This window comes from Anticarsia gemmatalis, chromosome 3, assembly GCF_050436995.1.
Source record: "Anticarsia gemmatalis isolate Benzon Research Colony breed Stoneville strain chromosome 3, ilAntGemm2 primary, whole genome shotgun sequence".
Taxonomy (NCBI): domain Eukaryota; kingdom Metazoa; phylum Arthropoda; class Insecta; order Lepidoptera; family Erebidae; genus Anticarsia; species Anticarsia gemmatalis.
In genome coordinates, this window is record NC_134747.1 from 11,249,577 (window position 1) to 11,264,998 (window position 15,422).

The following is a 15,422-nucleotide window of genomic DNA, read 5'->3' on the forward strand; positions in this document are numbered from 1 at the left end:
TTTATACTGGTACTCTGCTTCTATTGGTCGAAGCGCGATGATATATAGCCTATAGCCTTCCTCAATAAATGGGCTATCTTACACTGGAAGAATTTTTAAAATCGGGCCAGAGGCTTCTGAGATTAGCGCGTTCAAACAAACAAACTCTTCAGCTTTATAATATTAGTATAGATAAATAAGTGAGATATTATTACTTTTGAAATATCGAAACAATTTCGTTGAGACATGTTTGTTCCGAAAATAAATGCAAGGCAAGAAGTAAGCGATAATTTTAACTTTATTAAAAAACTTTATTTATTTACAACTATGGTCAGTTTCATATCCCATGGATAAGTGCCAGATGTCCTATTCGATAGATATTGTACCAAACACTAATTCTACCTGACGTCACCTCAATCATCTGCAATAGATGAATAGAAGCCAATGACGAGATAATGTGTCAATCAATTTTTATAACTACTGACATCAATCTGAAAAGCTATCCGTTAGTTATTCATAAGTTGAGAAAACGGTCACTAATATTACACCTAGTCTAAGTCTCGATTTCACCATAAAATTTTGTGATAAATTATAACACAGTTTATCAGATGAAATTTTGACAGTTGTTTTCATACATTTCGTGCCAGATTAATCTAAAACATAGTTCATCTATCACTTATTCATGAACTGTGAAACTGGCCTTTCATATTATTCATAAAAAAATATTTTATTTTACAAGTTATATTAAATTAATCGCTACAGTAAACTCGTTTTGCATTGTTGACTATCCAATTATAATGGTATCCTATATCTGTGTAGACTACCACATTTCGACTCCATTTAGGTTTCTTGTAGGAGACCACACCTATCTGGATGTACTTCCGGACAAGGAGACCACTGCCAGAGTCACCCCTGTAAATAAAACATTTAAGATTTGAGTTTGTACATACATAGATAATATTACGTCTGTTATATCCAAAAATGTAGGCAGGGGTGAAGGAAATACCCACGTTTCGCCATTAAGTGTCAGTCCCATGTAATAGCCGGCGAGCCTATTGATCGAATTCAGGAATATTAAGGAGCAATATTCTTAAATATTTTAGAAAAGAACAATAATACCTTGCCCCATCTGGGAATCGAACTCGAGATCTCATATGATCAACAGTCTGATAGACTACCAAATGCCCCACAGAGGCATTCAAATAAGATTAAATTATCCAAATAAGATTCGCAACTTTCTCGGCTCGGTGGTGTAAGGTCCAAACACTCAATTATTTTTGTTTCGTACGCAAGTTTATTAAAACATTTATTTAACAAATAATGGTATCAAAATGCTGCAAAGGTCATATGACGTCATAGATAAACACAGACATAACAGAGTAAACATTTATACGTAGTTTTGACGTAATTAATGCTATCTGTCGACGAATTTTGTAAGATAATTTGATCAGCGCCTCTAGCGGATGCCGTACGAACTTTTTTAAGTATATTTAAAATGTAAAATTCTCGCTTCTTAATAAATAGACTCTAGAAAATCACACATTTCGGGATAAGTGCAATTGGTGTCTTCTAAATTTTTATACATATAAGAAATATTTCATAATAGTAGCCCGGAGATAAGTAAAGACCCGGTATATAGCAATTAGCTCGGCCCCTATTATATGAGACTGACATTGTTAACGGCGAATCTAAACAGTCTTCACCGCGGGATTATCAACTTTACTAATTAATTAATACTAATTAAAGATGTATAAATATGTATGTATTTTACTTGGAAGCGTAGCTAGAATCCTTGGCTTTCGCGCAGAACGTGCCCTCTGGTTTACTTTTAATAATTTTTAAGCAGTCCTTTGTAGTCATCACATATTGCTTCGTATATATTAATTCTGTTGCCTTTATTTTTTCTACTTCCTGAAAAAAATATAATATTTTTTAAAGACATTTTAAGTAAACTAGCAGATTCCAGCCGCGACTTTAAAAAGAAAAGACAACTCCTGCATTAAGAATTGCTCTTGTGTTGCGGGGACTTTTACAAACATAAAAATAACGGACACAAAATACAACCAGACCCGAAACAATTATTTGTGGATCGCACAAATAATTGTTCCGTGTGGGAATCGAACTCACGACACTGCGCCACTGAGTCAGTCATTTTTGATCAAAAGTACATAAGGTTTTTACATTATAATATGCTTCATCATGTAACGTAAAATCATGGCTTAGTGAAAGCGTAACTTACTGACAGACAGATTTTTGAATTTATAATACTAATTTAGTAATTTTTTATGGTATCAGGTGTGAAAAAAGTACTTGTAGTCCAAAAGCATTTGTATTCTTTGAACTCCTTTAAGAAATAAATATCTTTAACCAGATATATTAACCTATATTTTTATGTGTCCTAATATGTAGGTATCACCAAATAAATGTTATTGGTATTTAAAACATTTGGGGCTTAGAGGTTATCGCCCCCAATCTATAATTATTCTTCAATGTATTACCAAAGTAAATATACCTAAGTCTGAAGCTAAAGCTGTTATTACTAGGTATATTTTGTTTAAAAATATATAAAAAAAAACAAAAAGGCCCAATCCACCTAAATTGTCAGGTGTGGGGTTCGAACCCACGCTCCCTCTCGGGAACCAGAGCTTAAATCTGGCGCCTTAGACCACTCGGCCAACCTGACATGACGTTGTGCGCTAAATTATTGATTACTATCCACACGTTTGGCACTATGCCTGTGTTGTGACAATGTTATAGCATTACTGGTATGATTCACGAGTAAATTAAAGGAAGATATGAAAATATTACACAATATTGTGCAATAGTTTGTTACTTATTGCGTAATACAATTTGTAAGTTCGTGGGGGCTATAAAATACGTTGCCTTTTTATTTCGTTGATATTTTTCGTTTAATTTGAATGATTTTTTATCTAGAATTATAGGGTTGTAGGGAAGAGGTGCTATGAAAGGGGCGGTATTATAGGTTTTTTAGTCGGTAGACACTGTAGTATGTATCGCATCCCCGGTACAATACTGTCACTTATGCAAAAATTTAGTTTTTCAGGAGAAGCATTTAAAACGTTGACACCTCACAAAACAATGACTTTGTAAGATATCTATAGATTTCTTTTTTTTTTACAAAAGTGACAGTGTTGCACCGGGAGTGCGGTATGTATATGCGTAGGAAAGTCAGAATTGTTTTCACTATTTTTTTAAAATTTAAAGTTTTTTTAATATTTAGGCTTTTGTAATATAACTTGTAATTTTGTTTACATAATGATAATATATGTTAAACGCATTAATTTTAACATATGTAAATGAGTGCATAATTTTGGCCACTGTGGACAAATATGGGTTAATTGAATTTAAAATTATCTCTCCTTCTTAATTCCCTATTTCCAAATGAAAAATATTCTAATTATATTCAATAGGTGCGTTCCTACATTATAAGAAGACAATGCACATATAAAGAGTAACTCACGTTAATTAATCCCCATCCCGCTATTACGGCTTCCTCTTTATAAGGTGGGTTACGGAGTAAAGCCACACGACTCACTTTAGAACTTAGAGGAAAACGAGTTTTGAGACCAATCATAGCGATATCATTACTTGTTGTTCTTTGATCATATTTCTCGTGCATTAGCATACGTTTTGCGAAAGCAGTAACACCCTTCCCTTTTTGGTGATGGCCAGCGGAAACGATAACCGTGCTTGTAATCGCACATCCGTATATACAGTGAGCAGCCGTGAGGACCACTGCCTGGTTCAAAATCGATGAACCACATATAAAGGTATTTTTACCCTCAGAACTCACGCACTGGATGCTCAAGTGAGCGGAGTAAGGCGCACTGTCTATAGGAATCGCCACACCATTGACTACAAAAGGTTCCATCTCACTCTGAACAATACGTATCGCATGTACAACGAACAAAATTGATTGGGCTACTTTCATTTTAGTCGTTACACGCACGAAACAAATGAATTTAACGTGTACTGTGTTTTTCTCTGTTAATTAAAGTGATACCGTTTTATTGACGAATAAAATTCTCAATTATAGAGTTGCTGTGACTTGTGATTTATGACGTACATTGTGAAACTAGACGAGGATGGATTCTTATGAGTCTTCTTATGAATTTAAATACTAGAACAAAATGGGATGTTGTTTGATCCTAGCTTCTGCCCGCGACTTAATCCGAGTAAATAGATATTCCGAGGTAAAAAGTATCTTATGTGTTAAAAACTATATGTGTAACAAATTTCATAAAACTGTGTTCGTAATTTTTTGCGTAAAATAGTAACAAACATACATACATCCATCCTCAAAACGTTGGCATTTATAATATTAGTTTAAATTTTAAATGTCCAATTACTCTATGAAGCCCCGGTTTCTGAAGTATATTAATTTAGCGGTAGTTTATCTATCCAATAGCGTTTAAGTTCATATGAACATGACAGTTTGAACAGATAAATTAACGCTAAATGTGCCTTACAAACCGGCCATAATGAATTAACGATCTGAAAAATGAGAACTTTAAATATTTTTTCTACCTTCCTGTTTTGACCCAGACGTATTTACTCATCGTAATCTATCGACACATAAACTAAGCCTTAAACATAGTATTAAGCTATTATAAGGGTGTTTACTTTAAGTATGGTAGTTAGAAACAGTGCTCTAGGCGTCCGATAGGTCCTAGGCTTATAAATCTGAGTGGTATCGTGTAATCTGCAATAACCACCGGCTGACTACCGACAAACCGTTACACGAGATCGGTGATAGTACTCCAAATAATTGTGTACGAATTATGATGTTTTTAGCTGACTGACGACGTCATAGAGCTTATTGTGTAGACGTGCCGTTTGATGAAGTTGTGCAGGCAAATTATACTATGGGGTTATTCAAGGAAAATTTGAAGTTAATTTGATTAAAGAAATAAATAGATAGCTAGCATAATATAATTTGACGAGTTTGTGTAGGTAATGATGTATTTTCCCGACCTACTGAAAGTCTTTCACCTTTCGAAACTTATAAAGTAGTAACTAAAATATTGCCAGCATTTTTCTTCTCATATTTTTCACTCATATAAACATTTTTAAAGCAACCTATATATATATATATATAGAGCGGGTATTTTTCTATTCCTATGAAAATCATTCACAATTTTATTATTTGTTATAAATATACAACTTAATATTATGTATCACAACTTTTCTTAGTTCAATTATAATCATGCCTCTCTTACTTCTTTTCCGTACAAAAAGCATCGAAATACTGTAACAAAATATAAAAATAAATGTCGTCGTTGAGCACGATTTAAGTAGAAAATAATCCAAAATAACTAAACAGCTACAGGGGCACGGTGAATGTACTCGAAAGACAACCACTGTCTCTCACTCGCTTCACGCTTTCTAACTCACAGACGCGATGATCGAGCGAGATTTATTAACTTTTGCTACAGTTTTATATGGCTGTTGTATCAAATATTTCATAGTGTTTGAATTCCAAGTGAAATATTATGAGGTGTTAAGTCTTGTTGTTCGTTTTTTTTAATAGAGCAACAATGTTAAGCAATAAGTTTGCGTTATATCTGTAATCGCAATTGTAGTTACAATCATGTTGCACTTTGTAAAGATAATTTAAGACTACAGAGATCAATATTAATAACTAAGCAGTGAAAATCTGCTTCGTCATATTAATGTTTTATTGGTCGTTACTACTTAATTAAAATAGGTATTCTTAAAGTAAGTATGTTTAATTATAATATATTTAATTGTGCAATATTAATCAGATTGGTGCACTACAAAGCTACCTATTTAAGCACAAAAAGGCTGGCCTGACTAAGCCCCAAATTTTCGTATAATAAACTAAATTTTCTTTAAGTGAAATAATATTTATATATTTGTATATTTTTCGTAGCGTACACATTGCCGATTTGATTTTAGTATTAATAAATAAAAATAAATAAATAAATAAATTTAACCCATTACTGTCCCACTGCTGGGCAAGGGTCTCCTCCCGTAATGAGGGAGGGGTTAGGCCTTGAGCCCACCACGCTGGCCAAGTGCGGGTTGGGTTTTAGTATTAAAACACTAAAATATAAATAAAACAGTAACAATAGTAGGGCCTTTGGTAGTCGAGCACAAAGAAAAAGTACTGCAAATGGTGGGACCGTTACATAGAGAAGAGCGAGCTAACTGTCGTGTTCCGGTTCCTAACGCGGCCCGCGCGGTTGCAGCTTTGATTGCCTCGCCACGTTCTAAACTTATTGTTTTCAAACAGAATTTACATCGAAATATCGCTCACACGCTTTGAAAATGTTATCTACAGTCTAAATAGCACAATGATTGCACAAATTTGAATATTAGATACGAATCGCCGTGGATTTACTGCGATATTGAAATATTTAGCGTTTACCGTTTGATCTTTGACTTGAAATGGAAAATTTTATTGTTTTTGATATCTCTGCACGATTGGGTGCAATGTTGAGCTAGGTTGATCTTATTTTAGATTTTGGTAATTGAATTCATTGAAATAAGGTCACGTTTATTAAAAATTGTCTAAGGGTAGGTTTTGTTACCTTTCCATTTTTACCACGTACCGGGATGATATTTGGAAAATTTGGGGTGAATTTGATAACAGAAATTAATGAATAAGTATACGGTCGGGTCGGATAAATATGTATAAAATTAAAGACCCGGTGAACTGTATGATACAACTTAGTAATTTATAATTCTGATTCTGCTTTATTTAGTACTAGCTGACCCGCGCAACTTCGCTTGCGTCACATAAGAGCGAATGGGTCATCATTTTCCCCGTTTTTGTAACATTTTTCGTTACTATTCTGCTCCTCATGGTCGTAGCGTGATGATATATAGCCTATAGCCTTCCTCGATAAATGACCTATCTAAAAGTGAAAGAATTTTTCAAATCGGACCAGAAGTTCCTGAGATTAGCGCGTTCAAACAAACAAACAATCAAACAAACAAACTCTTCAGCTTTATAATATTAGTATTAGTAGGTATAGATAATTTCATTTACTAGAACATACCCATGGGATTCAGTTATAAAGTCGACTTCCTTTTCCAATTTCACTTCCTTAGACCAAACTAATGAAAAGTATCACAAAATTGAAGTTTTACTAGTTTTCTAACCAAAGAAAATCGCTATGACAGCATTTACGGTCGATTAGTGCCGATATATCGAGATCAGAAATAAATAACGTTTCCACTCGATAAAGATCATATAAAATCTCTATATTAAGAATAGGATCTAATGCCTTCACCAGATACGGTTCTTAAACAAAGCAGAAAGTACTAAAATAAAAAATAAAATAATACTAAGTATTTATTTTAACGTTGAAAGCTTTTGCGCATCTTTGAAGTTTGACTATAGACCGAATTTTCCTACGTCAAGTACCAAATTGAAGGCGTTACTCTATAGCCATATTTCGACACTAGCTGACCCGCGCAACTTCGCTTGCGTCACCGAAGAGAGAATGGGTTATAATTTTCCCCGTTTTTGTAACATTTTTCGTTACTACTCCGCTTCTAATGACCGTAGCGTGATGTTATATAGCCTATAGCCTTTCTCGATAAATGGACTATCTAACACTGAAAGAAATTTTCAAATCGGACTAGTAGTTCCTGAAATTAGCGCGTTAAAACAAACAAACAAACCCTTCAGCTTTATAATATTAGTATAGATAAGTTACCGCGTCATGTGTGGTAACTTCCTTATAATATCTAAATCAAAACTATGGTATGTTATTACTAGATTGGTCACGAGTATTATTTTCATTATGTCTTATTTGCGTGATCATTACGCATTTACAAGGAGAGCATTAAAACTCATAAATAATAACTTGTAATAAGACATTTGGGAAATAATTCCGTTATTGTCCATTGTTAGACACGATCAACCACAAGTTTCATGTATTCTTTTAGCTACCTGAAGCCGACATAATAGGTATACTTGGTAATTTGATTGTAACGAATTTTACACTATTATTTCAGTGCCTTATAAAAGCAGAGATATCGAACTACGCCATGGGTTGCCGTTAATCATTTGATTAATTGGTATTTTTCAACATCGACATACTAAGTTTAGCAGTTTTCTCAGTAAAAACCACAGTAAGTAATATTATAAAAAAAGAAATAGCAAAATCGGTTCAGCAGCTCTCGAGATTTGAGATTAGAAACTCATTTAGCGATTTATTTTTATATTTTAAATTCTATTTAAATAATAATTTTACAAAGGGACACCATTTCTACACATGATTTTCCATCACACAAGCTCTAATATAATTACACGAACTCCCAATAAACATGTCAAGTTACATGGAGTGAGTTATTGAAGCCGTTCACTTTCGCCTACAGCGATGTTACACCATGCAAATTGTATGAACATCCCCCGACCTCCTTATGTGGTCTCTACGCGAACTTCCTACCTATGTACCAAAACATATACATTTTCTTATGATAGTAACGTATTTACATCGTGCCGGCGTCATTTTCTGCTTGGAAAATGGGTTGAGGCGAAAGTATCCTTTCATTCTAGTATATTAACAGCTACTACATATTTGGGAGCCGAATTACTTTTTTCGATCAGGATTGACAAAGGATCAGAAATTTCAAGACATATTCATTTAAAATTAAGTTTTATGACTTTACTACTGTATTATGACTGTTGAACATGAGCCACCTGTTAGTGTTATTGGTCACTGGTAGCATTGTGCTCACTCCTTCAAGAATGATTAGAAACGACAATTTTAAAGTCTTTTCCGCATGTTTCTCTCAGACAAAAAACTAATGTATAGAGTGTACCAAAACTATGCCATAGTGGGTACCAAAAGTTGTCACCGTTTCCTTGGCATAACAATTGTGATCACTGTGAAGAGTGTGAAAAACCCTAGTTAGTACTAAGCTACTTGCTGTTAGTGAAAATACACAAATAATTCCTCAACATCGATAGTTTCCAACCAATCAGTACTCCCAACCCGTTCATACCACTAGATACAAGTACGTAACAAAAGTTTTTACACCATAGACCAGTTTGGCTCGGCTCGTACCTTCGTTGTGTAACCGTGGGGCGTATACCGTCATGATTTGTGTCCTGCGGCCGCTCCGCTTTCTCGACCTGCTTCAACGAGCGCCACACACCGATGTTGTCTGCAAGGAGTTACGGCCGACGAGACGAGAAATAGGCCGCCGAGTTTATTAGTATTATGAATTACTGCCTGCCTATTCTCTTTGGTAGGTTTTGTATTTTTCGTAGGTCTTGGTTGGCTTATAAACTGTTTTAATTAGTTTTGTTATCTTTAATTAATTGGTTAGTTGTGAAAGGTATTAATTAAAGCCATATCGGCAGTTTTGATACACTGTATAAGCTGTTTCAAAGAGCATGCTAGCTAAGTACCCTTCAGTGTTTTCTTTAGTACTGACATCTCACTAATCTTCATTAAAATGCTGCATACATAATATATGTACAGACACACCTGTATTTTCATCTTAAAATCTTTCCACTGTAGTTATTCAGTTTCCCCACGACATTACTATGTGAAACACATCGTAAAAATCGTCCAGAATATTCAATGAGTGATATAAACGCTAGTTTACAATTTCAAGGTGTGCCTCGCGTAAACAAGTTGGCTCAAGTTGGTATATAGTGGACAATTCGCGGGCCACGTGATCACGCGCACTGCGCAAGCGACGACGCACAAGACCGCCGGGCGCCGCGCCGCGACAGATTTATAGCGGCTCACTTCTCTGCCTGTTGCTAACATATTATCATAATGCTCGTTGGAATGTTAGATTTTATGTGATTTGATTTAATACGAACCAGTCATTTGTTATTTTTAGGTCTACTTACTTGGAAGTGGTGTTTTGACAATAATTTGTTCAGCAACTCGATCTCGAGCACATAGCACCTACACCTTGTGACCTAAATGAATATACAATATGTAATTTATATGACATATCGAGTGTAAAAAAACGGTTCTTTATTTTACGTGTCAAAATTGTAGCACAACTGTACGTTACGGAAAAACATGTGGTTTTGTCAAAAATAATATAATCAATGAAGAAAATGGGGAAGGAGGCCTCTGCTGGCTGTTCCATTAATAAAATAAATTTCAAATTACAGACAAGACAAACAGTCATCATTTGTTATAAACGGTAAAAGTACACTTGGATACTAAAGATAGCGATGATAAGATAACAAAATAATTAAACACACAGACTTTAGAATGTGCTAAATAAATTATCTTTTCAGGAAATTTTGAAAAATGTAGAAACAAATTGATTAAGTATTATTTAGACCAAGGCTTGTGAAATTGATAAAAAAATCATTGTTGCTAGGGATTAAAGTCCGGATTAAGGTGAAAGTCGACAGAGTAAGACGAAGTCATAGAAAGAACGAAGTGGAGAAGGATGGCTGACTTCACCATATGGAATGAATGGCCAGGAAGACACAGTCATTAAAACAATACAGAAAAAAAAAATCTTCTAACGAAAAAAAAAAGTTGTTTCTTTTGTACGTTTTGTATGACGGCAGATCTTTTATTTTCTCCGAGATGCACCCTTAAAATTAATGAAGGCTTTATTAGATTAAAAAAATACCATACCCTAAAGATATCTTTAAAGAAGTTTGTTTAAAAGATTATGAGACTAATCAACAACCAGTGAAACAAGGATCTGAAGGAAAGATAGAATTAGAATAGCTTATAATGAACTTGAGACATTATCGAGCATTATTTACCGATGTACTACACAATAATAATAACAGCACACTATCAAACAATGTAGTCAGATGTAGTGCAGTCATTACGAATGTATTCCGAGATAAGTGATAACTGCTGCGCCGAGATCCAACGTTCCACTGACATTTGCGTACAGCGTACAGCCTCCGGGAGCGGAACTCTGATTACAGTTTGTTTTGTTTATCAGCTTTATAGTATACAGAACAAGTTTATGTATTTGTGGAAATTAGATATACGTGTATGCAGCTGCTATAGACGTGCTATAACAGACCACTGGCTCTGAAAATTAGGAAAAATGATCAACGTCTTTTAACGAAGGTAGGTACCAACCAAAAAAAAATAACTAACTTCTAGATATAAAATCATCTTACAAATACTGGTCTGAAATGTTGATATTGTGATTTATTGTAAAAAAAAAACACTCGCAATTCTATGTTTTTTTTGTCTGCTTCACACATGTCAGTAATATATTATATGTATTTAAAAAACCAACTAAGTCTTTGCTTACAATTTTGATTATAAATACATATAGAGTTCTGTTCTTTTTCATTAAAATTTAAAGTAGATATGTTTGTTTTACCCAAAAATAATTACCAGTACGCAATATTTACCAAACATTTCAAGCAATAAATCAGTCAATCAAAACAAACCGCGTATTCATTGCACAAAATGACTTACACCGCTCGATATAATTCGTGAACTGATTTTAACTAAACCATTAATCATGTTGTTTAAATTAACACTAAAATACCGCTGATCAAATTACTGATCAACTGATCACTTGTCGGACACTCAAAGCATACTTGTGTGTGTTTGAAAATTCCCGGAGTGCGAAACATTTGCTTTAGAAAGCCGCCAATTATAAAATAAATCTCACCTCGTATTGAAATATTTTTGTAGTGTAAGTTAAACGCTGCGTTTTTCGCTTTCTGATTTGGAATATTATGTTTAATGTTTGTAAATGCTCTGTTTCTTAAGCATCTTTTTGTAGTGTGAACGAACTTGCTATACGCAATTTGGACACTTTTTGTACGTTTTTAAAAGTTTGTCTGCTTCCCTGGTCCAAGTATAAGTATATGCGACTGTTAGATATTGAACACGTGGTTTTAGGTTGCACAAATTTGTATTAGAATGTTCTTAACAGTAGCACAGAATAAATAATAATAGTACCTGCAGTTGTATTATATGCAGAGACACAGTGAAAAGTGCACGAATTTCTTACACCTTTGCCTATATCTTCGGGTACAACTTATCCAATGTTGTAAATAAATACTGTTACTTTCCCACTCCAAGTCTCTTGCTAGAATAAGGGAGGATTCAGCCGTGTGTCCATCACGGTGACTAAGTGCGGGACCCAAATAAATATAAAATCTTCTTTTAAAAGCTCAATTAATTTACTTGGACCACTATAACAACAATGTTCTTTGTTTCCAACCTGTTTAAGTATACTACAATGTAATTAACAACTAATATGTAGCGATCATTACCGCGGTGGTCCGATCTACCAGGCGAATATGAAAACATAGGAGTTTAATAGAAATTGCTCTGTTATGGGAGGAGTTAATGTAGATTGTGTTAAATAGATCTTGCATTATTTTGTGTTTATTATTAAAACAGTTTTGAGTAATAGTGCATTGTAAACTATTAGAAATTATGTCAGATTTATTGAATGATTTGAGATTTCGTATCTCGACTTAAGGTTTTCAGATTTTCGGTAACTTTAGATTAATAATATTGGAGTTTTAATATGTTATTAATAATGGTTCAGGTGTCAGTCTCCGTGGCACAGTGGTTAAGGTGGTCGCCTAACCGCGACAAGTGCGTCGGGAACTCGAGGGTTCGTTTCTCACACGAAACAAATATTTGTGCGATCCATAAATAGTTGTTTCGTAAGTACAGTTCAAAAAGTCACAATTTCTTTTCCATTTAAAAAGCTTGAACTTTTTACTCTTAATTGTCAAATAAGCACTCACTTAAAAACAATCCGTAATAATAATATGTGATCCAGATGTATTATCAGAATAACAGTTAGAACACCTTTCGCTATAATCGTTTCTGCACACCTATTGTACAAAAATGAAACAATTATTAAGCCAATCTAGGTTCCATTAATCTATTTCGCTAGGTTGCTTCAAATGCCAAATGAAATCGACAGTGGTATTACCAATATTGCGGATATTAGCATTCACTTCCCATGACTCATATGCCATCTTAGTTTGTGTTTATTGCAAATAGTGTAGCTAGCTAATAGTTACTTGTTTTTACTTTGATTTATTATTATTATATGGGTTAAAATAACTTCTCTTACCCTTCTTTACAAAATATTGCTGAAACTTCGTAGGTACTGAAAGACTGGACGTCGTGATTCCTGAACAAATTTGTAACCTTTTTCCTTTAATTATTCCCTTTTATATGATTTTTAGTAGTTATCTTTTTCCTTGCTTAGCGAGTATATTCACTTTTTATACACACATATCTTCTGAAAAATATTCGTGTACCTACCTAATATTCAGCTTATGAAATTTCGCTTTAGAGGCTTTATTGTTTATACCTTTGCTTATTATCAAAATAATACCCAAATAATTTCTAAAAGTATCCTAAATTTCATATTAGGTCGGGGAATAAAATCTTTTCTGTACACAAAAAAGCTCGATATTTGGGTACCTCATGAGCTTACTGAAAGAAACCTAATGAACCGTGTACTCATTTGTGATTCTTGAAGCCAAAGAGATTTTATTACAAGTTCATACATACTATAATGCGAAAAGACTTTTTCCCCGACCTAAAATTTATTTTAGTAAATGCCACTTGTCATGTCTTGATCTTAAAATAAATAAAGGTCATAAAAAAGCAGCTGTCGATTTTTGTAGTTAGTCCCATTTTTTAAGACTTACCATTTTATAAATAGAAAATATCTATTTCTAAAGCTTAGTACTATTAGCTTAGATAAAGTGGTATTTGACCGCAGAAACCTTTACACGGAAAAGTAATGCAGGTGCGCCTCATAGTTGCCGTAGTCTAGTTAAAATAAACGTTGTCATTATATGAAACACCCTGTACTTGTTTACTTTCTTCTGAACAAACATTATGTTACCCGTGTTAAGAGAGTTGTTTAAAATTTTCCTCAATTTAAAATTGGGTCTATTTTTGTTTCCTACAAATTTTACTATACTCAAAAGGAACTAATTTTGGACCGAAACACTTTCACATTCAGAATCTTTTTAACCAGATACGTTTCCATGTTACAACTCCCGACAGACATTTCTACAAACATTCAAATATTCTAGTATCCAAAATGTGGAAACTATAAAGAATTGATATAATCATTTGTAATCATCTAGTCTGTCATCAACAAATGATTCGGAATTTCGTAGAGTTTCATCCCATTTTCGCCCTAAAATCAATTAAACTTCAAATTAAGTTTAAAAAATCGTATTTATTATTTCATAATAAATTATTTGTTTTAAATCGATCTATGGATAATGTAAAGTAATAGTTAGTAGCGTCGTAAATGTCGGTGTATGGGTACGTGTGGCTCGTGGGCTCGTAAATATGGCCGCCTCATTACTCCGCCCTAACGAGCGAACCACGTGCTGCGATATATTAACATTAACGTACTCACACCGATGTGTAGCTGTGTAATGCTCGGGCCTGAGAGCAGTATTGAGATAGATTTCATAGATTTTCCCCTTTGCTGTTGTAAAGTTTTTACTTACCTAACCAATTTAACCAATTTTTGTGTGGCCCGAACAGATATGAAAACTATTGCTACTACTGCTGCTCTTGCGAGTTTTTTTTCACTGTATTGTTTTATTCTTGAATCAAAAGGTTGTTCATAGTACGGTATTTGCGATTTTTCGCTTACACATCAGGCACGTCAGATTTATATCGTATTTGATAAATTAGAAACTTGTGTTGAAGTCATAGTCAAAGTCAAATATGTTTTAATTCACAAACACGTATTTGATATCGTTATAGTATTTTTTATCTACCGTTTACGTTTCGGAAAAGCTGTTGTTGTTGCACTTTTTAACTGTCAATATTTCCATGAAACAAGATAAATTAATGATTTACTATGTGCATTGTAAGCAAAAGATTACAAAATACAAAGATAAAAAAAAAACATTAAATAAATGTAAGTATGAAACAGACATCTCTCTTTTATGTTTTGTCATACGTAAATTTCACTAGATTTCATTACATATTATTTTATCATTTTTATTCACTATTTGCTCTAAATATTTAAGTTATCATTGATACACGTCGGTGTGATCAGCGTACTACTTAAGCGCACCCCGCGTTGACTAGATACACATGCAATTGTGGTCAGCAGTGCGGTAATTATTGATTTTCTTCTTAGAAACATTCCCGTAGTAATGGGGGAAATGTTAGATTAGCCATTTATATCGCGATCTCTTTGGTTTCACTATTGAAATACTGGATGTAATTTATTCTGTGACGCTTCTTGTTACGTTGCTTCGCTGTAATGGTTTGTGTAACGGATATCGATGTGGCGACAGTTTTTTGATGTTCGTGGTTAGAATATACTTAGATTTTCTTGTAAGGGGTTAAAGAGACTGTTAATAAGTATGCTTTCATATATGCACAGTGCACACATATAATTATATAAATAGACTTTCGAAGAATGTACCCCAATTTTTTGGTTTTCTCCTATCAAAAGTTTAATTC

General features: G+C 33.8%; 1 protein-coding gene and 1 non-coding gene across 2 annotated transcripts; both read right to left on the reverse strand.

The window, feature by feature from the left end:
- Nucleotides 1-315: 315 nt before the first annotated feature.
- LOC142987076 (chymotrypsin-like) lies at nt 316-3,977 on the reverse strand. Its single transcript, XM_076135623.1, has 3 exons — nt 3,461-3,977; nt 1,751-1,890; nt 316-891 (listed from the first exon to the last, which is right to left on the reverse strand). The coding sequence occupies exons 1-3, from the start codon at nt 3,929-3,931 to the stop codon at nt 729-731; spliced, it is 774 nt and encodes a 257-aa protein (XP_075991738.1). The 5' UTR covers nt 3,932-3,977; the 3' UTR covers nt 316-728.
- Nucleotides 2,579-2,662, reverse strand: TRNAL-UAA (transfer RNA leucine (anticodon UAA)). The gene has a single exon. It is a non-coding gene; the product is annotated as a tRNA-Leu (tRNA).
- Nucleotides 3,978-15,422: the final 11,445 nt, after the last annotated feature.

Excerpts from the sequence above, each read along its gene's own strand:
- LOC142987076 (XM_076135623.1), bottom strand. The coding sequence starts at position 3,931 with ATGAAAGTAGCCCAATCAATTTTGTTCGTTGTACATGCGATACGTATT. Across the intron at positions 1,891-3,460 it reads CGGGATGGGGATTAATTAAC|GAAGTAGAAAAAATAAAGGC; the intron begins GTGAGTTACTCT and ends TATTTTTTTCAG. Across the intron at positions 892-1,750 it reads GATTCTAGCTACGCTTCCAA|GGGTGACTCTGGCAGTGGTC; the intron begins GTAAAATACATA and ends TTTTATTTACAG.